At 39.7% G+C, this 23,554-nt stretch overlaps 1 protein-coding gene across 1 annotated transcript; it reads left to right on the top strand.

The window, feature by feature from the left end:
* The first annotated feature begins 1,007 nt into the window (after positions 1–1,007).
* On the top strand, positions 1,008–21,555 carry fam171a1 (family with sequence similarity 171 member A1). The gene is made up of 9 exons (XM_087778994.1): positions 1,008–1,420; positions 9,516–9,743; positions 10,200–10,292; positions 13,838–13,996; positions 14,413–14,589; positions 17,345–17,461; positions 17,580–17,694; positions 18,042–18,159; positions 19,002–21,555. Exons 1-9 carry the CDS (start codon positions 1,309–1,311, stop codon positions 20,448–20,450), a joined length of 2,568 nt encoding a protein of 855 aa, XP_087635120.1. The 5' UTR covers positions 1,008–1,308; the 3' UTR covers positions 20,451–21,555.
* Positions 21,556–23,554: the final 1,999 nt, after the last annotated feature.

The raw sequence follows: 23,554 nt of genomic DNA, 5'->3' as shown, positions 1-23,554 counted from the left end.
TATTAAACTGACCATGTGGAAATGTTTCTGATGGCTATCCTACAATTTTACAATACTATAATACAACAATACACTAGTGTAACTCTACATATAACTGGTTGAAGATCATTTTTCACTTCCCCCCAAATGTACTTGTCTTTTTTATGTGTTTTTTAATTTACTGAAATGTATTGCTTTTATATTATGAAATGTTAGTCACATTATAAAATGGAATTTGTATTAAAAATAAATTTGATCAAATGCTAAATTATTACAAATGCTGTATTATGCCACAAAATAAGTAGAATGTTTTTTTAATTGCATAATAACGCTTTTTTGGCATTTTAATGATTTCTTATTTTAATTTAAAAAATATATGAACAATGTGTTTTGTTATTTCTAATTTAAAAAAAAAGAGATTAAGAATAAATCTTATTTAAGAATCAGAAACATTGCCAGTGCCACAACATGGGATTTTTTGTAGAAGAAGAAAAAAATATAACCCACAAAATAAGCAATAGAAAAACAGAACCAGGGCAGCAAGAATGCCCTTTATTATTATTATTATTATTATTATTATTATTATTATTATTATTATTATTTTAAATCGTCTTAAAACGAATTTTATTCCCTGGGTTTTACTAGATACAAGCTGTTGGTTTTTTTTAAATTCCCTTTACTTGTTTTATTTTCTTTTATTGCATTATCCAAGTGTTTTTTAACTGTTTTTATTTGGTGCTATATTTTATGTTCTTATACAGCATGTGTGACGACAGCTGTTGTTTAAAAGTGTTCCATAAATAAAGCTCAGTTGAGTAAATATTATTACATTTCTTCTTATTATTTTATATATGTTTTGTTAATTCTTAGATTACACAAAAATGGCTGCTTGGTGTTTAGTTATTTTTTATTTTATATTTGTTATTTTGGATGTTAGGAGATCCCCGGATGAATCAATAAAGCTTATCTAATCATCTGTATTGACACACAAAAAAAATCCAGAGTGTCGTTTACCATATATAACCGGTAGGGGTCGCCGCATATCCGCGTATGTCAGCGGTACTGTGTTTGGAGTTAGCCGCCTGTTGGTGCTCTATTGTGGGGCATGTGGCTCTGAGGCACAGGGCTGTCTTCCTCCTGACCCTGGACAATCGTGGAAAAAACGGAATCGAGGGGATGTAAGAACCGGAAAGGAGAAGAAAAAGACCGGGAATGCTGTGAATTACGGATCGTCGTCTTCCTTCTGGAATAAACGACGAATGAGTTTTTGGAAAGATTGAGACTTTTTTTTAAAAATTTTTTTATTTCACGTTGAGACTCACATCTGCAATGATGCGGGTCGTGGACAGGGTTCCGACGGCTGCCTTTCTTCTCCTGTTGGTCGGATATGTCGTCTCGAAAGCTGCCGCTAAAACCTTACCGGAGGACAAGAGCGCCGAAGGTAAGAAACGACGGGAATGTTGGGCTTTTTTGAAGGCAGGATTCGTGAGCTGCTCGTCGGGGCTATTTGCGAGGCTAACGTTAGCCTGGATGCTGATGTGACCTGAACTTAGCTAGCTCACCGCTAGCCACTTAGCAGGAGGTGAAAGTGATCCCTAGGAAGTCAAATGGTTACTTTAAATAAAGTATTATTGTTTTATGTACTTAATTCCATTTTAAAATGAGGTTCCTAGAAGGTATCACCTTAACAAAGTGGTTTATCTTGACCTCGACAGTTAAAGGAAGTGTCTGCTTCACAACAAACATACTAAATATATTTATTTATTTTATATCACACATTTTTTTTAATCTAGAAAGCACTAAACATCGCCCAATAATGCTTAAATATATATATTTTTTTCAAGTTTAAAATATAAATTATAATTAAATTAATTAATTGGGATCATCTCCCAGCTACCAAGGGTAAAAGGCACTCGATAACATTTCCCAAATTTCGAATAGGTTATATCTTATCTGTTGAGATTAAAATGTGTATCACAATTAATGGAGAAAGATGTATAAATATATTGCTATGATCTAGAATATATTTGTAGTATTGTACTTCACTTTACAGACCACATTAGTCTTGACCAAGTCGTAGCTGCTTTTGTTTGTTTTGAAACCAAATTATTTATATTAAATTATAACATCCGCTTTAAAAGCTGCTGGAGTCGACTGTATCCTCTCGTCCTCAGTCTTTGCTGGAATCTAGTGGCCAGAGGTTTCTTTTCAGCACAACAATTAAAAAACGCTTTAATATTACTATGTTAACTGTAGATAAAAATCGGATTATTTTAGTTAATACACACTTCATTAAAATATTAGCCATAAATTAACTATGATAAAAACGGTGTTGTTGAATATCAATACAGTATAAGCCCAAGTATATATTTGTAGTATTGTCGAGTACTTGACTCTGGTGTTGCAGAATCTACAGACCACATGACTCTTGATGAAGTCGTAAGTATTTCATTGGTTTTGAAACAAAATATCTCCAAAAATCGTCTTTAAAAGAGTCGACTGTATCCTCTCGTCCTCAGTAGTTGCTGGAATCTAGTGGCCAGAAATTTCTTTTCAGCACAAAAAGGAACAAGTTCCTTAACAGTTCCATGTTCATTGTAAATAAAAATCTGATTATTTTAGTAAAATAACTATAATAAAAACGGTGTTGTTGAATATCAAGTATATATTTGTAGTATTATTTAGTACTTGACTCTGGTGTTGCAGAATATACAGACCACATGACTCTTCTCGTAACTGCTTTCATTTGTTTTGAAACCAAAATATCTCCAAAAATCGTCTTCAAAAGACTCTACTGTATCCTCTCGTCCTTGTCAATACTCGGATGGTGATTGAATTATTGGATTTAATACATACTTTATTAAAACATAAACCATAAAACAAACATGATAAAAACTCAATTAAAAAAAAACGGTGTTGTTCAATATCTCTAAAGTAAAATCCTAAAAATATTGTAGTACATAGTTGTATCCATAACTTCTTACGGCTCGTATTTTGCACACAAACCTCTTGTACTTGGAAACACACACAAACAATGCACATACAAGTCAAAACTATAGTTAAATTCAAGTTGGGAGGATGCAACACTAAGCATTTGTCAACTATTGAGGATTATATTTAACTTTTTTTTCCTCCGAAAGGTTCCTTATGAAGAAAGCTTATAGGCTTACACACTTGGCAGTACAAATAAATAGGAGCCCAATAACAAAGACTCTATTTAATGTGTTACTTACTGACTTTAACCGGAAATCCCTGGTTTAATTTTAGCATCATTTTTTGGGGTATTTACCGGATTATGTTTTACTATATAAAACCTCTTTTGTCTGGGTTTTCAAGCCTTTTATGTAAAATAATATGCAAATAATTGAAGGTATTTATTCATTTAAGGAGTACAGCCTCTTCAAAAACCTTCTAACCAAGTCTAATCTTAGCCTTTGATTGTGTATTTGTGTTTAACCAGGCTCAGGTTTACCAGGCCATCTGACCATCCTCACTGACCTTCGCTTCAGAGCGTGTTTACTCTAGGTGGATGGCGAGGTCTTTTTACAGGCTGTAGAGATGAGTGGAGCCAGACAGCCAGACTGGATCTCATGCACATTACCACAGACCATAACAGGAGTGGGGTTTCAATCTCAGACAGACGGGTTTTTCGGGAGCTGCCACGAACTGGACGAATCAAATCATGTTGTCACCAGCTTAATTTCCATCATGAGACGTTGTTTAGTGATGCAACTGGACGGGGATCCTCGTGAGAAGACGTTTGTCCTTAGAAAACCTCTGCGTACAGAGATAACAGTTTTTTATTTGGGCGAGTATAAGTGTCCGCCCGGAGGCCGACCGTGGTCTGTTGACTTTGTTAATGTGGTCCTCATGAGATCAGAGTAAAGCTCTTTAACTGAAGGATCAAAATACTATTCTCTATTAGGGGTCTTAGAAAATACTGATACGACGATTGGACAGTACCGTGTAGAATCTTTATGTATTTTTTGGCTTTCACATTTTTTTTTAAACATAATTCTTCAATGGTTTACAGTTCAATTAAGTGTGTTTAAAATAAAATAATTTGATCTATTTTTTATATTAGTTAACATGCCATTTTTGTATTGTAATTAAACTTCCGTCTGCTAGATGGTGGCAGTCACTATGTTCTCCATAGTCATTGGAACGGCGTGATGACTGAGGACAAGAGGATACAATCGACTCCAGCAACTTTAAAAAGCTGATAATTGGAGATGTTTTGGTTCCAAAACAAATTAAGTTACGACTTTGTCTTTAGATTCTGCACACCAGAGTCAAGTACTTGGATAATATTACAAAGTTGTCTCTACAGTATCGCAATATTTTGTATCGTTGCCCCTGTTTTGCGATACGTATCACCAATACACACCCCTGTTTTCTATTAGTTAAAATCAGATTTTTTTTGTTTTCAGGAGTAACCAACTCAATCAATTGACTCGTCCTTTTTGCGGGTATTTTTCAATTTATATGTTTTGTAATATACTTTAGGTTTAAATCAAATGTTTTTGAATTGAAATAATATAAAGTGAAATAACACATTTTGCTTATTTTCTTATAAAAACAAAAATATTGTAAAAACCTTACAACATTGATCCTTTTTTGTCCTTTCAATTTTTCTCCCAACCTTTATGAGGCTCTTTTTCTTCATCCCTTCTTTCTTCTGGCCTCTTACAGCACTCGCAGTATGTAATTTTGCCTCTTAAAAATGGATTTGACCACGGCTGGATTGGCAAAACAATTGGCACACTACATAACAAAATCTAATCTAGTCTGGAGTATAACTTGCAAGAACTTTTATTTTTATCAGTTGCTTTATACGTTAATTTCTGGTAGATAATTGTTAAATATCTGTGGTATACAGGAATGGTCAAAGTTAAAGTCCCTCTACGATATTTATTTGTTGACACGCAGATCTTTCCTTCCATCTCGAAAGTAAGACTCCATCACATAATCGCATTTCTCCGTCTACTGCAGAGTTAATGGGATTAAGCGGTGACTCTGATAATCCAGGTGGGATGAAATGGAAGGACCGACTCTCTCGTCGTTCCTCCCTTTGTGTCACTATTTTAACCTTGTTTTGGTCAATCTTTTCGTTTTTTGTCCGCATCAAGCGTCTGCTTGTTTCAAGCCACAACATGTTCAATTACTGTGTTCAGCCTCCCCTGGTGATGGTTTTTTTTTCTAAAGTTTTGAAAGATTTCAGTGACGAAAACAAAGCACTTTGAGCTTTAATCGCGGAAGGATTGTTCATATAAGTGATACTTAATTAACACTTAAAGTTAATACTTCGGTATATTTGGCACTGGATTATTGATTTTTGAGAAATATAAAGCATAAATCCCCCCATTGACTACTCCTATATCCCCCCCCATTCATTTCGTGCAGACTGAAATGACCTTCGAGTTATCCAACCTTTTGTTTTTTGCCAGTCGCATCACAAATCCTATCAAATTACAACAGAAATGTGCTTTAGTGAGCAGGTTTATTGAGCAAAGCGAAGGACGAGGATACAACCCAGCAGGTCGTGTCTTCGCCCCGAACACGCTCCGTATCTCGTCTCCGCCACCGAACTAAATGTCAAGTTTGACGGACGCTGCAGCTGACGAGTCGCCCACTGACCACACACGGGAGAAAGGCTCTGTAAATAGTACGCAGCTGCACCGACGGAATGTATTTTTATGCGACGTGACATTTTCTCCTCTCACTTCAAAAGGCGACGGACAAAAGCTTCGACATGAATAACTCGAATAAAACACGTGGCCATTAGATCAGTTTGACCGCAGAATGGTGTGTAACCTGACCTGGAGCCGGGCGGAGAGACATGGTTTCCCACACTTGCATGTTTGCCGTGTTTACCTGTGATCTCTGCAATGTTAAGAACCTCCTTTTGACTGGATTTCAGACGCATTATTCTTCCTTATCGCTGTTATTATCGTAGATATTCTGATGTTCATGACGATCTTTAACCCATTTGTAATCGAGCTCAAAGATACTTAAGCCGCGTATCATTATGTGTTCGCCATGAGAACCAGACATGACGCTATGCAGTCGTCGACCTTTTAGCTTCGCTGAAGCTATAATTGACACGACAGATGGAACGGGCACGTCCAATCGAAGGCCTCGACACATCAGCCGGTGTTTTCGAAAAATACCGGTCTGCAATTTGCAGATCGATTTTTTTTTTCAAGATTCAAGTTGAAAGAGGGGGATGAAAATATAGAGGTGTCGGGGAATGAGTACTTCGCTGAAGAGGAGGATCTTTGAACACTGAATTTAAAAGTAGAGCGAGAGTTGTAAAGAGTTGTAGTGATGTTATGGTTTAGCTATATATAATTTGGTTGAAAAGGTTGTAGTATGGAGGTTTCTGTATTTGAAGAACACATTTCCAAAGTCATTTTACAGTTGCAGATTTCACCCTTTAAATAATGAATGGAACAAAAAAAAAGGCCACCACTACAAATCCCATAATGCATTTCTTCTATGCTGTAATTCTGGATATTCAATATCCAAAATCATGTTCAAAATGCAGTAGGACATTCATCATGACGTTGCTCCGATTGGAAGTTATTACTTGAAACAAAATAAATATTTATGTAAACATGGTGAGAGTAACTTCTGCCTTTCGGTGTTTTTGTGATGTGTACAGTAAGCACTAAACCTTATTTTTATTATTCGTTTTTAATGTACAAAACAGGAGTTTCAGGGGTGAGTTTGAAATTTACTCGAGTCCTTGAATGCAACTCTTGTTTTTGTGGCCAATCATAGCAGAGTGGGCGTGGTCGGTTGAGCGAGACTTCTACTGTGTCTCAAATCACATACTTGCGTACTTAAAGTTAGTATTTTTAGTGCGTGAGTGGTTCTTAGTATGCAAAATTTAGTGCGCCATGCACACTAAATTGGCGTACTAAAACGCCCACAAAATTGAGTATGGTTCGATGGACACTATCTACTCTAAACGGCCGCCATCTTAGTGACATTGTAAACGGAAGTTACGTCACATATAAATGCATATATATGCATATACTTACAGGTGTATTTTCAGCCAGCAGTAGAAGGATGACACGTCTTCAGTGCTGATATCTGCGTAAATATCTCGCGAATATTTAGTTTCTCATATTTTTCTTTATTTCTTCTTCCAAACTTGCAAAACGGGCTGCCAGCAGGTGGCGATAGCGTTCAAACAGCTGGTGGAAACCATCGTTAAATAGAAGTAGAAGAAGAAGCTGTCGCGTCATTTCCTGTTAGTGCGTAGCTGCGGTGTTTGATTTGAGACGTACTATCTGTTGAGAATTTGCATACTAGTTAGTACGTACACTATCCTGATGCATACTAACTTCTAGTATACTAAGAGAAGTATGCGATTTGAGACACATCATCCTTCTCGGCCAAAGCCCCTTTTTAAGTGGGCGGGGCTTAAGCGTATTTTCCAATGTAAATATCTTTATTAAATGAGAGTTTTGTGCAAAAAGAAACTGATGACTGTAATAGAGGTCCTAGAACAATTTAAGAGACACTTAAATCAGCACATTAAGTGAACTTTAACGATTTTACCCCCTTAGTTGGTAACTCTTGCCTAATAAAGCGTCCAAAAGTAAATCTTCACAAGAGAAGTATCTTCACCGTACAACACCGTTTTATCTGAGGTGCACATATTTTCTATTTGTTGGGCAACAAACCCTTCACACGCCCAATGGAGGCCGGTCATACCGAACATTTCCAGATAATCTCGCGTCCCTCTTCTCTCTCCCAATTAGCACCTTTTATTTTTAGGAATCATCAGCCCTCACGAAAAAAAACGTCGTATAATTTGCTCAGAAATGAAGCTTGTTTATCTGGAGTACGTTGGACTCGAGCGGCAGGTTGGCGGTGATTCAGGCTGACGGCGAGTGTGTGTCGGAGGAGAAGCTTGTTTAACAATGATGTCATCACGGTACTGATTTATTGGCTGAGAATTAGGAGGTGGGGTGGTGGTGGGGGGGGGCTGCTGCATTTGTGTGCTCTTACATGTCAGTCCGGTCTCTCCCCGGGGAGGGTTTTTAAGTGAACACAGCTGGTACCCCTAGCAGCAGTTCACTGGGAGTGGAACAGGAAGTGAGGTCATGAAATCATCAACAGACCATACTTTTTGAGGTGCTATGAAATCCTGGATTTGAGTCAAATCCTGACTTTTTTTTAATAAGCTAGAGGATATTTGAAATGTCAATGATCCGCACATTACCTCTTGGAACGTCAAGCTTTCGTTTTAAGGCCTCATAAAGTTGTGTTACTTAGTGGAAACTCGTGTTCAACGCTTGCCAGACTGTTGTATTTAGAGTTTTGGGGGGGTGTTGGTGGATATACTTTTTGATTTGAGGTTAGTTCCATGAAATGCTTTTGCTAAATTTCAGGAGAACCACTTTTAGTGTTTGTTAAATAAGATTCAAGGATTAACTTATGGACACCAAGCAAAAGGTCGAGATGAATCGGCTTTGTTTTTTTATTTTTGGAAGTTTTCTTGTTTTCATCATGTTTCTGTGATTTCTCGCTCATCCTAACTGTATATATATTTGAAAAAACTACATTTGAGATCCCAAAGATTTTATTTTAAACGTCAACTAAGTTTTTCAAGTTTTTAAGTTCACCATTTTAAATTGATAAAAAACCTTTTCTTGCAAAAGCATGTGTTAATTAATTTATTTGTGTTTTGTTTTTCATCATTTTAGTTAATTCATTGACATTTTAAATAAGGGTTGGAGAAAAAATACACCAATTTACATAGATTCTTCTTTTTATATCCATATTCATTTACAATCAATTTCAGAAGACATTAATATATCATTTAAAACTGAATGACTCACTTACAAAAACAAGTTACAGTTTAAGATCACAAAAATGTAGCTTAATAAAAAAATAAAATTCTGAATCATACTAGATATACTTTACTTTAAATGCAATATTTGTTTTGAAATGTTGCTTCTTAACACATAAATAACCGAGGCAACCGTCAGATATATTCGTTAATATTTTTTAGATCTTGTCTTTCTCCCGTCGTATTCATCTGGTCCCTCATCATGTCCAACATAGCTGAAGGAAAAATGATTCTCCGCACGTTTAGTTGCCGGAAATCGCTTAAATAAACCTTTTACGGTATTTTTTTCATCCGCCATCCTAAACTACGAACCAAGAGAAATTGTATATCGACTCGACCGTGACTATTAGTGGAGGTGTCTATATATACATCCACTTGTTTTCCTTCTTGGATCAAGAGTTCTCTGAGAGAGGGAAACGGTCCATTGTTTCAGAGGGGAAGTGCCACTGGCTTGGGTCCAGGAAACGGTCAGGCGGCGGCTGATGGTTCTTAGTGGGTCCGGTATGTGCAGCGCCGTCTCTGTAGACCGAAAATCAAAGGGCCCTTGGCGTTGGATCAAGACCCGGTTTCAAGGGGGGGGGGGATGAGTGCTGGAAACGACTGTAATAATACCCGTATTGTGTTTTAATGTCACACAAACAAAGGTATTAAGTGCTTTGTTTGTCCGCAGAGGTGACGCTGAAGGTCCACCTCAGCGATGCCAGCACTCACCAGCCGCTGGGAGGAGCGGCCGTGCAGCTCTTCTCCAACCACACTCTGCTGACCACCGAAACCTCATTGGCGGACGGCAACACCTACCTGCGCTTTCTCTACCGGGTCGGGACTCCGTTGATCGTCGCCGCCACCAAACAAGGCTACGTGCCAAACTCTGTGCCTTGGACCCCGTCCAGATTACCCGGTATGTTCATCCCATTCTTTGGCTTTTTTAAAATTCTTTAAAGGAGATTACAACTTTGTTTTACAGTCTTTTTGGTTTTCAATTGTGAAGAAATTGACTGTTTATTTGGGATTATTCTTGGATAAACTTCCCCCCCCCCGTCATCGTGGTATCGTGTGTAGGATGTTGGTTTCAGTGGAAGTGTGCGAGGGTAGCCAACTGACGCACACCAATTGGATTATTACGCTTACCAGTTTGGAACAATGAGAAAAGACGGGAAGGAAGAGGAGAGTTGTGATGTCTGCCGGGTCAAGCGCTGGTCCGACACCGCCTAAAAGAAAGGAAGCAGATGGGGAAAAAAAAAGAAAAGATTGAATGACTTGTTTTGTGTTTGTGATGGTGTGAGAATGAAGCTATCAAAGCTAGTGAAGCGTTTTTTTGTGTAGCATGTGATGAAGGTTGTGTTTGTTTTTACAGTGTTTTCCTCCATCAGTCTCAACCTTCTGCCAGAAAGAGCCGCTACTCTGATGGTCTACGAGGATGTGGTGGAGATCGTTTCCGACTTCCAAGGTAAACACGACCGCGTGTATTCGATGACGACTCATTTGTAACACTTTGTTAGCTGGAGTGTCAAACTACTGGGATATTATAGCGTCACATTTCTACAGAAAGAAAATCAAATCTGAGACTATGGGATGTGAGACGTCGGTAAAACAAGTTTCCTCAGAATATGATGATATGCTTTGGTCCTTAATTTTATAGATTTTTGTTTTTTTAAACTCTTAATTAGGCAACAAAATACATTTTTTTATTATCCTGGACGAAATAGTAGACTTGTTTACCAACCCCCTACCATCCCCCTCCAGCCCAGTCTTGACCAATTATTTATTGATTGATTCCATTCTGTTCCTCCCTCGGCCCTTGAGCAAGTCTTCATCTTCTATCCTTAAAGAACTAATGGTCACTTTCAAACCGTTTCGGTGACAAAAACCAACCGTGTCTTTCGTATAAACAGAGACTTGCCTCGCTTTTATAAGTCAAACATACTTCTTTCACTCTGTCAGGGAGTTTATATTCTGAGTCAACACATCCCAGCGGTTGTAGAAAATCTGTTACATACTCCAGCGCTGACCATTTACTACACAAGCAGCTCTTGGAGTTTTAACACAATAGAACAACTCTGTGATAGACGGAAGACTTCAGTTTCATATTTTTTATTTGGATTCTTAAAATAGTTAAAGGTGAAATCTCCCTTTATTGCCTCAAGATAATTAGCTAATGATAGAGATTTTTTCAGAAAGGTTTTCTTTAGAAGTGAAGAAGTGAAAGATATTTAATTTTTTTGCCTACAATCGTGATAAATACCTTATTTGAATCAGTCAAGGATTTCATTGAGGTAAAGGCGAAGGTGTCTTGTATGTAGTGAGTTCGCTTTTTGTTTTTTTTAATCCTTAATTTAAGCAGTTATTTGCGTGATAATATCGTGATAGCTTTAGATCAATATTCCAAATTATCACGTGACTCCAGTAGTTAGATTAAATAATAAATCAAAGTATCAATAAGTAGTTTCTTATGCGTCATATCAGATTCCTGCCCTCAATGCTGAACAAATCGTCATGGTAACGCCTGAAAGTCTTTTTAACGTGGATTTAGTTTCTTCATTAATTGGCCTTTTGTCACGTGAAAGATTTAAAGATACCACTCCTGCTGCGTACCGCAAACATCTTTGTGCGTCGGCCTTTTGTCGAGGTGTGTAATCGCATTAGATTTGTTGAGATTCTTTTCATTTGCCATGAATGACAGCGGCGTCTTTGAGTGACGTGACGTTTTCAAAGCCACAGTAAAAGAAAAGAAAGAAGCCACAAATTCTATTAAGAAGTGAAGCGAACAGTACACAATGGTCGCAGCGCGTGTCTGGAGTATAATTCTCGGTCCGACTCACAACATGGGAGCCCCAGGGAGAGATAAAGCCCGGCGTGTGTCATGAGGAACAATAATGAAAAGAGGGGAGGGTAACGAAGGAGGATAATACAGTGTGTGCTGGAAAGTGGGAACTTGGGTGGAGCATTTTTCGGTGAGTCTGGGTGGGGGGGGATGGGCTGAACGGTGTCCAACAGAAGGAGGAACAGATGAGGTGAGAGCAGTGTTGAGCGGGGGGCACAGGGAGTTGAAAGACACACAAAGAGATTCTGCGCAAACAAGGAAATGAAGAGGTTTTCGGCGTGTTTTCGAAGTGTTTTTTCAAAATTTCAGCTTGAATCAGTTTTGCAAACTCGGCGTGCAGAAACACCCGGAGAACACTCTCCCAGCAGCTGGATTTGTGTCTCACACTTGAGGAATGTTCACTCGGCCCCCGAAAACCGCCACAATGACATCACCTTTGCTGAGTCCGGCGAAAAAATGAACTTTATATCGAGCTCGTTTCCAGTGGATCTGCCGTTTGTTGGGAAGTTGAAAGTAATCCTGAGGCAGGGGACGAGGAAGGGAAGGAGTGGTCCCCCCCCCCCAAAAAAATGCCCTTCAAACAATGTCTCCCAGGAGAGCGATGCATGTCTGGATCCTGAAATCCAATTTTATTACCCGTCGGTCTGCGCCGCACCCTTTCAAGAGAATTACGGTGTGTTTGACGAGCGGCCACTTAATGAATGAGTAAACAAATAAAAGTGAAGCGGTTTCTTCTGAGTGATTAGAAGAAAAAAAACATGTTTGACGTCATGTTATTGATGTCGAGGAAACTATTTGAATAGTTGGATTGAGTTTTAAAAAAATCACCACTAATTAAAAGCTGCACCAAAACTAGATGCTCTAGATAATGTTATATACAAGATTATTTGGCTGTTGCTACTCAACAAGCTGCAGAGATGTCAACACTTATAAATAAATACCTAACAATACAAAAGGGAAGAAAATGTAATTAATGTTTGGTTCTAAAAGAAGTGAACCAAACATGTTTTGTGTTGTGAGGTGATGAATGAGTTTTAAACACAGAGAAGCCAAATTCCTAAAAAGAAACTTGAGGCCTGGGGGCCAAATCCAGTCCACTAAGTCATTTTATTTGGCCCGTAAAATGGTTTACTCAAAACTGAAGTAGATTAATGTTGATTTTTGTGACTTATAAAGATGCCAGTGATGACGCTAGGATAATAAAAATAAATTCTGGATGTCAACAATAATACACCACTTTACAAAAGTTAAAAAAGTTACTTCCTGTTAAAGACCGTTTGGTAAATATAAGATTTGTCCAGGTTGCAATAATTTTTTGCACCTTTGTGTGGTTGATTTGTTAGCACTGCTTCAGACCCCTATTTCCTTGTTTGTATGGTTCAATAAATGTGCATTTAAAAGGATAGAATCAGTCCTTTAAACGGCTACTGGTAAATTCTGCTTAATTATTTTTTCATCGTGTGTTTAGGATGATAGTCATTAGTCACATTTAAATATAGCATTTGTTCGTGTTGCAATAGTGCCAAAGGATTTTTTTTTTAGAATTCAGAAAGGAATTTTGTTAAAAAAACACACCAAGAAAAAGCTAACAAACAATCCGCAGATACTTGTATGCAATACAAGTAGCTAATGATTATATAGACAAGATCAATTACATACATTTAACTCTGATATACCAGGTGTCTGTTAAATGCACGAAGGATAAACTAACTTATGTTTTAATGGTGTTTGAAAATGTATAAAAATGCTTACATTTTGTAAAAAAAAGTGGCGAATGAAATCGAGAAAATACAATGTGAACCTAAACTTATACTGTGTATTTCGCCTGTAAACCAAAGAAGAATGAAAAACATTTTGTGAACTTAATAATGTAAAAAAAATGACATACATGCTGATGGATGTAAGCTTATTAATTATCAAGAACTATATTGGGTAATCATAAGAATTTACATTATACAGGGTTATATCATTTAATCAATCCATTTTTATACTTAATACTCTACTACAACATTGTTTAATTGATAATAACCTTTATTTGTCTTCAGTGCTTAAGCTACTTTTCCTTTCCAGTAGAAGATGTGAGATGATCTCTGATTATTACCGACTTTGTAATAAAAAAATGTAAGCGCGCGACTCTAATAATAGGACTTTAATCTGTTTATCTCCTCAAGGCTTTAGGGCCCAGCCTGTCGTTCACTTCCAGCGCCGAGCTCTGAGCCTTCCGCCCAACTCGTCCTATGCAAACCTGTCGGCTCTGCTCACCGTGACCAGCTCGCCGGCACTCATCCAGCACTTCCCCCACCTGCAGGTCCTCAGCTCCAACTCCACAGGTGAGGTCAGTCGTGTGGGAGACCAGGAGAGAGGGTGCTCGGGTTCACTTGAAGAGGCCTCTCGAGCCCCGAGTGTGACACGGAAACTCTTGGCGTCAACTGTGTGTGTTTTTATGCCTTCATGTGTGATGCTCTCATTCAGCTGGAGTGGACTCCCCTCCCCACAGCCTCCCTCTGGGCACCACAGGCCTACTTGTGCTTTGTGACACTTTCTAACCCCATGTCTTCCTTTTTTTTTTTTTTTTTTCCCCCGCCGCCATCCTGTTTCCTTCTTTCCTGTTGATCCCCTGCTTCCCTTCCTGCCTCTCTTAAGCTACCTCGCTTTATCTTTATTGCTCCAGTCGAGTCGACCCCTCGACATCTGTCTTCTTCTTTTTTTTTTAACTTCATATAAACACTGGCGTTCTGTCTCGCAGGAACGGAGAAGTTCTTCGAGTTGACGCCGGTCGCGGCGGTTTCCGTTCACTTATTGGCCGGCGACGGCGCGGAGCTGCAGGTGAACGAGCCAATCACAGTCTCCGTCCCGCTGCCGGGCGACAGCGGCCTGAAGGAGAACGATCACATCCCAGCTTGGAGATATGACCCCCGTTTCGGTACGTACCTCGTCATTCAATGAGGAGCGGGTTGAACTTCCTTAAAAAAAATCAGTCGTGAAAAGCAACACGGTTTCTTATTCGTGGCCAGGAAGATGCTTAACTGTTCATTATGGAAGAATCATAAGCAAAAACACTGATATTTGACTTTCGTAGAAGCAGTTTTTTCTTTGTGAGAAACGGTTCAACGGGAAGAAACTATTTACAATAATAAATATTAGAGAAATTCTATATGGATAAAATTATTTACTTTTAAACTGATGAAAATGAGTGAAACCCGGTGTGTGTCACAAGTAGTAAACTCTACTTTCAACACTTTTTGCAGATGTTTAGGATGTTAATTATAAGTCATATTTAGTCTTGTTACAGCTTCTTGGTTCTAATTATAACCCTATTTATTTGGAAAAGAAAACTATTTTTACAGGGTTCTATCAGATTAATCAATACATTTCATATACTTCTTTACTATTCTAGTGATAATAACCTTTAGTTATTTATCCTTTTCTGTTCAAGATGTAACATAATCTCTGATTATAATCGACTTTCTATTAAAATGTAAGTACATGATACTAAGAATAGGACTTTAATCTGTTTATTAAAGCCGTACAGAACGAAAAAAAATGTCAGTTCTATTAGATGGATCGATAATTACTGTCTGAAATGTGTTTTGTTTTGAAAAAATATAGTATTTTCTCTGAAGTAACATTGTCATGTGACTCTTGGCGCTTGATTCAGCGAAGGTTTCTCAAAAAAGAAACCTGTAAACTAGTGAAAATTGGTGAAACACAAACTCTTTTTGATTTATTTTTTACTGTGTTTATCTTGAGGTCGATCCGTGAATATAATGCCAAACTTAAACCGGTCCAATTGTGGGGAAACTCTTGTTGTAAAATGACACAAAACATATTTAATCTTGACTAGTTTAGAAAAGTTTCACCAAAATGTGCAGGACATGCACCGACACTGACTAACTGGTTGATGCTCAGTTAGAGGAACCTAATAGGTGACTCAGTGTGTGTGAACTTGTCATTCTTTCACCTTCTTGTACTAGCAGTCCAAGTAAAAAATGTGTATTTACAGGAACTTCTATATTCCATTTTCTTTCCTTGAGGATCAATTCGTTATTTCCTCTTTTACCAAAAACTCCCATCAAACTCCTTTCAAACATCATTCGTCTTAGTTACTTACTTTGAAAGTTTTAGTTTCATTTCTCTTAGATTTTGAGCCAAAAATAACAAGGTGGGTGGGTTTGACACATGTGCACTAGTTAGTGTTTACAGCAAACCAAGGAACTAGGATTTAAAAAAAAAGGAGAAATCAAAAGAGTTTGCGAGCTTTAAGCTGAAAAACACTGTTGTGTTTCACCAGCGGATCCTTCAAGGATCTCGCTGCCCTAAGTCTCGGGCCTTCATCTCCTTTATAAAAGGGCTTTGATAAGAGCTGCACGCGCACACACACACACACACACACAACTTGCCTGTAGCAGTCACTATTTCCACAACAGGCGTCATCCCAGGACCCCACTCTCGGCTACATCTCCCGTTGCTTAGCAACCCGCCAAATAAGTAACAAACAGTTCAGATTTAGGTTCTCCAATGAACGTCGTAAACGGCAGGAGAGAGTTAAGACTTGATAAAAGGCCTCGTGCAGGAGATCTTATTTACCAAGGGTTTGCACATGGGCCACACGCCCACATGCACGTTGATACAATAACAAAAACCTGTTTCTCTTGTGTTGGTGGACAAACCAGCAGGAGTTAAAGATGTACCGCGGGGGACAGGACAAGCAGTCGAGTGTTCTAAAGTCTTAAAGGAGCAGGAAACGGATGAATAAATAGATGTCGTCCATTATTCATTCAGAGTTGGTAAAGCCCAGCATCATAACTCCACACTTACTGGATTTCTGACTGTGTGCGTCAAAGCCTGAGATCACTGGAGTGTTTCTGTTAAACTGCTCTGGTGCTACACAGGGGTTTTCTCTTTTGAGTGAGCCACAGCCAGAGTGGATGTTTGCAATGTTGATGGTATGGATTAGTTATTTGTGTCTGTGTGTGCCCGCACTGGTGTGTGTGTGTGTGTGTGTGTGTGTGAAAAGAGAAGGTTGCTGAGTCACTCTGGCTTCTATTCAGTGTTTGTTCTACGTTACTGTTTTGCTGCTTTTACATATTTCTTACGGTTGTTGACAAAATGAATATATTCCCCGATAATTGATGATGCATTTTAAATAGGTGTAACATTTTTATTGTTATCTTTAATATTCAGTTATAGATTAATCAAGTGTTTATCATGTGATTTTTAGCTTTCATACAGTTTTGCCAACAGCGTTTAACCCACAAATAATCTCAATATCACACAAAAACACTAGCATTTTTCAGAACCTACTTGCAGCTGCTTCCTATAAAAAAGAAAACCTTTATGTAACTGTATTTAATATTGAATGTAGTTATGCAACACAAGTCCTGGAGGTAGATGGTATTCAACTGAAGAACATTTATGTAATCTTGTACTCAAAATAGTTTTTTTTTTTAAATCAAGTTTTCTGTTTTATTATATCCAACTAAATCTTGCAAATAAAGTGTTGAAAAACATGGTCTGTGAACGTGAGGAACACGTTTGCTGCCTCCTTGTGGGAGAAATGAGCAACTCTGTTTCCAGGAATAGTTTTTTAAAGTGTGATTTATACAAACTATTTCCATTTTTTGCGCTGGTAATTCACCGTTAAATTAAACGTGTAAATGCCGTCTCTGCCGGACCAGGTGCCTGGATAAAGAGCAGCTGGGGTCACGTCCGAAAAGAGGCCAATCGACTCACTTTGACCTACATCGCTCCAAAGCTGGGATACTGGGTGGCAGCCATGTCGCCCCTGCAATCAGGTGAGATGAATTTGGATTTTCACAATATGTTGGAAAAGAAAAGGTCTGCAAAAGTTGACCTTCTATCTGGGGGTTAATCATTGTAACATTATTATTTTTAATCTCCAATGATCCGTAGATCCCATTGTTGCCAAAGACATCAGCACCTACCACACCGTGTTCCTGCTGGCCATACTGGGAGGGATGGCTCTTATCTTGCTCTGTCTGCTCTGTGTGCTTTTATACTTCTGCAGGTGTGTATTATCCTTTCATGACACTTAATCACAGCATTGAATGTGACTGGAAAAAAAAAATTAAAACGACAATTTAAATTAAACATCTCTTAATTGAACAGTTGGAATTAATTATCTAGAGTGTTTTTTGATTCTGATAAACTACTGTTTGTAATTAGCTTGTTTGTTTTCTGAAGGTCTAGTGCCACCTAGTGGCTAATGCGATTAACTACATATCCTGTTCTATCTATATTATATACAGAATTTCTGAAGATCTGCTTTAAAAAATGAACTCTTATTTTGTCTGACATGTGAAATGTGTTACTTTCAAATCAATGAAAACATCCGTATCTTTCTGTGACCGACAGGCGTCGTTGCTTGAAGCCGCGAGCGTCTCACCGAAAGGTCACCCACTCGTCGGGTCTGGACAACAGCAAGAGGGACCAGGCCACCTCCATGTCGCACCTCAACCTCATCAGCAACGAGGTTCGTATCCAGGCCAGGATGATGTTGATGATAGTATTTCAGCTGCGTTTTAAAGTGTAATCGTTCGGAAAAGTCGCTGATCGAGTCTGTAGAATCGTCACAAATGACCTCTGCCAAGAAGCTTATGTTTCTGTCAGTCTAAAAAACGCTCCAAAAATTGTATTCTTTGTTTACTTTGTATGTTGTTCAAGCAAGTTATGGATCACATCTGCTGTCCAAATTGGCTCATTTGTATTTTACTATTTATTACGGGCATATCCAACATTATCAATTACCGCCCTATGTACAACCCAAAGTTTTTATATCAATATTATTTGCCTGATAAAACCAGCAAATAATATTGTCAGAAAATCTAAAAAGAGTTTTTTGAGCCCTTCAGAAGGGTCTTGGTTACACTGGCCCCACGCCATAATGTGCCTCAACTTCCGCTGTCTCACTGTTTTGATTGATTTTGCTTCACAACAAATTGCAGGAACGGAAAAACGTGTCATTGTTCACACTGTTACAAACTGATTTGAATAGCAGTTAAATGCAACTGCACAGAAATTGGTGGGAGACCCTGGGTACCCCACGCCCCTTTCTTATGGTGCCAAGAAAAGTGGAAGTCTAACTCCAAATTGCTTATTTAGAAACGGCTAATTGATCGCTACGATACTGTTTATGATTTCTACGTGTTCCTAAGTCAAAAGTGATCGACAGCTGTGATTGGCTGACTGGGCGGCAAAGCATTACAGGAGATTTTTCAGGTCACTTGTGCACATGTGCTGTCTTTAAATGTGTACAGACTACATGTGTCTAACTAGAATATCACCAATTAACATGAATGCGTTTTTTCTCCACAGCTTGAGCTGGTTTCCGTGGCGACGGAGCCGGACATGACGACGCCGATGCTGAAGTCCTGTTCCTTCGAGCGCCGAGACAATCAACCGCACCCGAGCCTCCTGCGCCACAGCAAGCACAGCCGCTCGTCCACGTGCAACCACCACGGCTCGTCCCTGGGCAACCTGACGCCCCGCAGCCGAGACCACCGTCAGTCGGCCGAGACCTTCCAGCTGAAGGCGGCGCTCTCGTGCGGGGCGGCCGACTGCGGCTACCGTCAGTCGTACACCTCCGTCTGCTCCTCCGGGAACCCCATTTCCGACCGCCTGTCGTCGGCCAATCACGGACAGATAAGCAGCATCAACTGCATCTCCCCCTCGTCTCCCCCTCACACCCCGAGTCGAGGGGAGGTGATCGAGCTCAGGGCTCCGGACTACCTTCTGTCTCGATCCGTGGACCACCTGGAGCGGCCCAATCCGCCGTCGCTGGTGCGCCCCGGGCAACTCCTCTGCTGCGGGTCCGTGGATTTACTCAGCGGCGGGGAAGGTTACCCGAGAGTGCGCCCCACTCTGGTGATCCCGGCGCACTACATGCGGCTCCCGGGGGAACACCCGTTGTCGGGTCAGGCCCTCCTCCTGCAGACCGACCAGCAGAGCGACCTGGAGACCATCCAGGCCGAGCTGAACGCTTCTCAACCTCCGGCCGGAAAGGCGTCCAAAGATTCCGCCCCGGGTCCGGCCCAGCACGGCGAGGGGGAGAAGATGCAACTGTCGGAGTCTCTGTCCATCCCCACCGCCCTCGGGGAGGCCGCCCTGGTGGAGATCAACAGCGAGGACACCCTGCTGGCCGAAAAGACTCTGATGGAACTGAGAGGCGGGAAACCTCTCCCTCACCCACGGGCCTGGTTCGTCTCGCTGGACGGACGATCCAACGCACACATTCGCCACTCGTACATCGACCTGCAGAGGGCGGGTTGCCAGGGCAACACACCACCAGCAGCAGGACGCCAGCAGGGGAAGGGCAGAAGGCAGGTCAACAGCAACGACGCCAGTCTGGACTCGGGCGTGGACCTCAACGAGCCGAGAGCGGGTCGTCGAGGGAGAGAAGGCGAGCAGGGGGAGAGGAGGATCCAGGACAGGTCGAAGGTCGCGAAGCCCGCCCTGGCTCAGCTGGTCTTCGTGGACGACCTGGACGCCAAAGACGAAGAGACGCGCAGCAATCAAGAACTTTCCCCGGAGCCTTCAGAGCGAGCGAGCCCCTCCGCCGAGGAAGACAATCAGATCCAGAACGACTCGTCGTCGTCGCCGGCATCGCCGGCGTCCCCTCTGTCTCCGGCAGTGACTTTCAGGACTGACCACGACGTGGTCTCCATCTCCCCCGACGAAGTCCCGCCGGAGGACGTGGAGGACGAGAAGAAGAGCCCCTGGCAGAGGAGGGAGGAGCGACCCCTGCTGGCCTTCAATCTCAAGTGACCCCCCCCCCCCCCCTCCTCGTTCAGGGACTCCCCGAGATCCATTTTTCCACTGATGATATAACCCAGAAACCTATATTCAGCTGTTTAGGCCAATAGAAGATTAAGGAGCATATTTGACGCACAAGAGAAATATGCCACCATCGCCCAGCATGAACCCTTTTTCAAGCCATATTGGCCTGCAAACACGAGAACGATGCAGGAGAATCGATTGAACAGTCCTGAGAGAGTGTCTGCTGGTGTAAATCTTTTAATGTTGAGATTCTTTTTTTTTACTGAATGCATTTCAACCACTATCTGCGCTGCAGTTACACGAGATGTGACACACTGATGCAGGTTTGAGAGGATGTGACGCCACTAGTTGACTGGGCAAAAACACTTTTGTACATTTTAGTTTTTCGAGCTATGCATCACTTTTATACGCCAGCTTTGAGATGCCTTTTTTTTTTAAGATTTTATTTGTATTTTACCTTCACTTGTTTTTAGAGTTTTTTTCCAGCACATGCCTTGTTGTTGTTCCTCATTTATTTAGCCTCAAACCAAACTTGTTTTGTTTCTTTCTCCGTCTAATTGTTTTCATCGCTTCCAAGTGCCTTTTTAAACAGATGGACTCAGCAAGTTTTTATTTTTTATTTATTCCTCACCTTCTTTTGCCTTCAGCTTCTCTCTACCTCAGCGTTTAGGTTCTCTTGCACTTGTGAAATAAACGGCTTCACTGCAGCGTTTTTTCTTGAAGACATCTGCTAACTGCTGCGGTCCACTACACACTAACAAAATGAAGCACTAACGTCGCCGTCTACACAAACTGTAACACACAAAATGCAGCATTGTGATATAAGGATTGACTGCAGGTTATCTATCTACTTGATTCTTCTTTTTTTTTTGTTATCCATGTGTGTGTCTTTTTATTTCTCCTGTTGATGGAGAGGTTGCTGAATTATAACCACCACTTAAACACCGTATAGCCTCGGCAATCGTACTCGCGTGTGTATTCTTGATTTTCCTGACCTACCGTGAAATGTCCTCTTTGTTTTTCAGTGGAACACATGGGTGTGTTTATTGGTTATTCGAAGCTCCTGGTCATAAATAAACAGCCAATTCACAAACCTCAAATGTGTCTAATGTGGAGTGTGAATGATTATTAAATGACAGTAACCTGATGATACGATACTGAACACAATATAGGTGCCACGATATATCGTGACACTGTAGTAACAAAGATATATTTGTAGTATTGTCGAGTACTTGACTCTGGCGTTGCAGAATTTACAGACCACATGACTCCTTTTCTCTTCCCTAGAGTAGGAAACGACTACAGGAAGTATAATTCCAACACAAAAACAAAAGAAAAAATACGAATGCAGGTAAATAAAATTCCAATTATTCTATATTGAAGACACTTTATTGAACTCTAAAGCATGAAAAGCTTGGATAAAAGATAAACAATTTGAAATCTATATCAATATAGTATCAGGAAAAATGTATTCAATATAAATATTTTCTTACACCTCTAGTGATCACAGCCAGAAGGTTGTGGGTTTTAATTCAGTTTAAGTTTATTTTATGGTTGTTTTAGCTTATATTAATTATATATTTTCCCTTGAAAATGATCTGGAGATGAGTAGAAATGGATGATGAAAGATTATTAAGGAGAGTCTTTGCTATGAGTTGGAGAAGGTTTTGAACAACAATTCTCTTGGAATTAAACTGAAAATGTTTGGCCAATTTTTTAGGTTTGCAAAAAAAATCATACTTTTTGTCACAGACAGTTCGGTAAATAAACACATTTTCTGTTATATAAAGTTTGAAAAAGAGAGTTCCATATTAATAATAATATAAATAAATAAAAGTGGGATCTATCTTAATCGTGACTTCTCGTTTAGACTATTTTAAAAGTTTATTTTGGTGTCTGTCTAAACAAGAAGGATCTGTCTCGCCTGCAGTTAATACAAAACTCTGCAGCAATAATTCTGACCCACTCTAGTAGAAGAACTCACATTTCTCCGATCCTTAAAACTCTTCACTGGCTGCCAGTTTCTTTCAGGATCAATTTTTAAATTCTGGTTCTTACTTTCAGAACAATTCATGGTCAGACTACTCCTTCCATCAGTGATCTGATCCAGCCTTACACCCCAGCTCGGGCTCTGAGGTCTGTGGATCAGAATCTACTGATGGTTCCTGAACACACTTCCGGACCAGAGGAGAGAAATCCTTCCAGGTTGTTGCTCGATAAGCTTTTAAACGATCCTCCTCTCCCTCTGTGTTTGATGATCTACTGACTCCTTCAAGAAACATCTTAAGACATTCTTATTTGTGCAGGTTTTTCCCTGATTTTCTGGGACTCCTGTCTTATGTGTCCTGGCCTTTTATAGTATATAGTTTAAACTGTGTATTGTTTTTTATTGTTTGTGACCCTGTTCTATAAAGGCACTCACCTACTCAATGGGTTCACGGTTTTTACTCTTTATTTATTGCCTGCAAACTACTTTGTAGATTACTTTCAGAGCTATTCATGGTCAGACTCCTCCTTACATCACTGATCTGATCCAGCCTTACACCCCAGCTCGGGCTCTGAGGTCTGTGGATCAGAATCTACTGATGGTTCCTGAACACGGTTCAGGACCAGAGGAGAAAAATCTTTTCAGGCTGTTGCTCCTAAGCTTTGGAACGATCTTCCTCTCTCTTTGCGCTTGATGGATCTACTGACTCCTTCAAGAAACATCTTAAGACGTTTTTATTTGTTCAGGCTTTTCCTTGATTGTCTGGAACTCTTGTTGTGTTATCAGTTTTATCTTGATCTTTAAAATATATACTTTATTTAATATTGTTTTGATTGTTTAAGCGCTTTGTGACCCTGGTCTGGAAAAGCGCTATATAAATAAAAATTACTTACTTAATAAACTACTAATGTTGTGTACCTTTTAATTGCATAAAATGAATTAATGTATATACTGTATATATATATATATGTATGAAAATTAAAGATCCCAATTTTTAGGGATCATACATGTTGCAGAATCCCAAGAGATTCCCAGGTCAGGATGGATATAAAAACATGTATTTTATCTACTTTATTTTCTTCTGTTTTGAGATACATTTTCTTAT

The sequence above is a fragment of the Callionymus lyra genome, chromosome 17, assembly GCF_982586985.1.
Source record: "Callionymus lyra chromosome 17, fCalLyr1.hap1.1, whole genome shotgun sequence".
In the NCBI taxonomy this organism is placed as follows: Eukaryota; Metazoa; Chordata; class Actinopteri; order Syngnathiformes; family Callionymidae; genus Callionymus; species Callionymus lyra.
The sequence above is the reverse complement of the archived record's forward strand: the minus strand, read 5'-3'. Positions and strand labels throughout refer to the sequence as shown.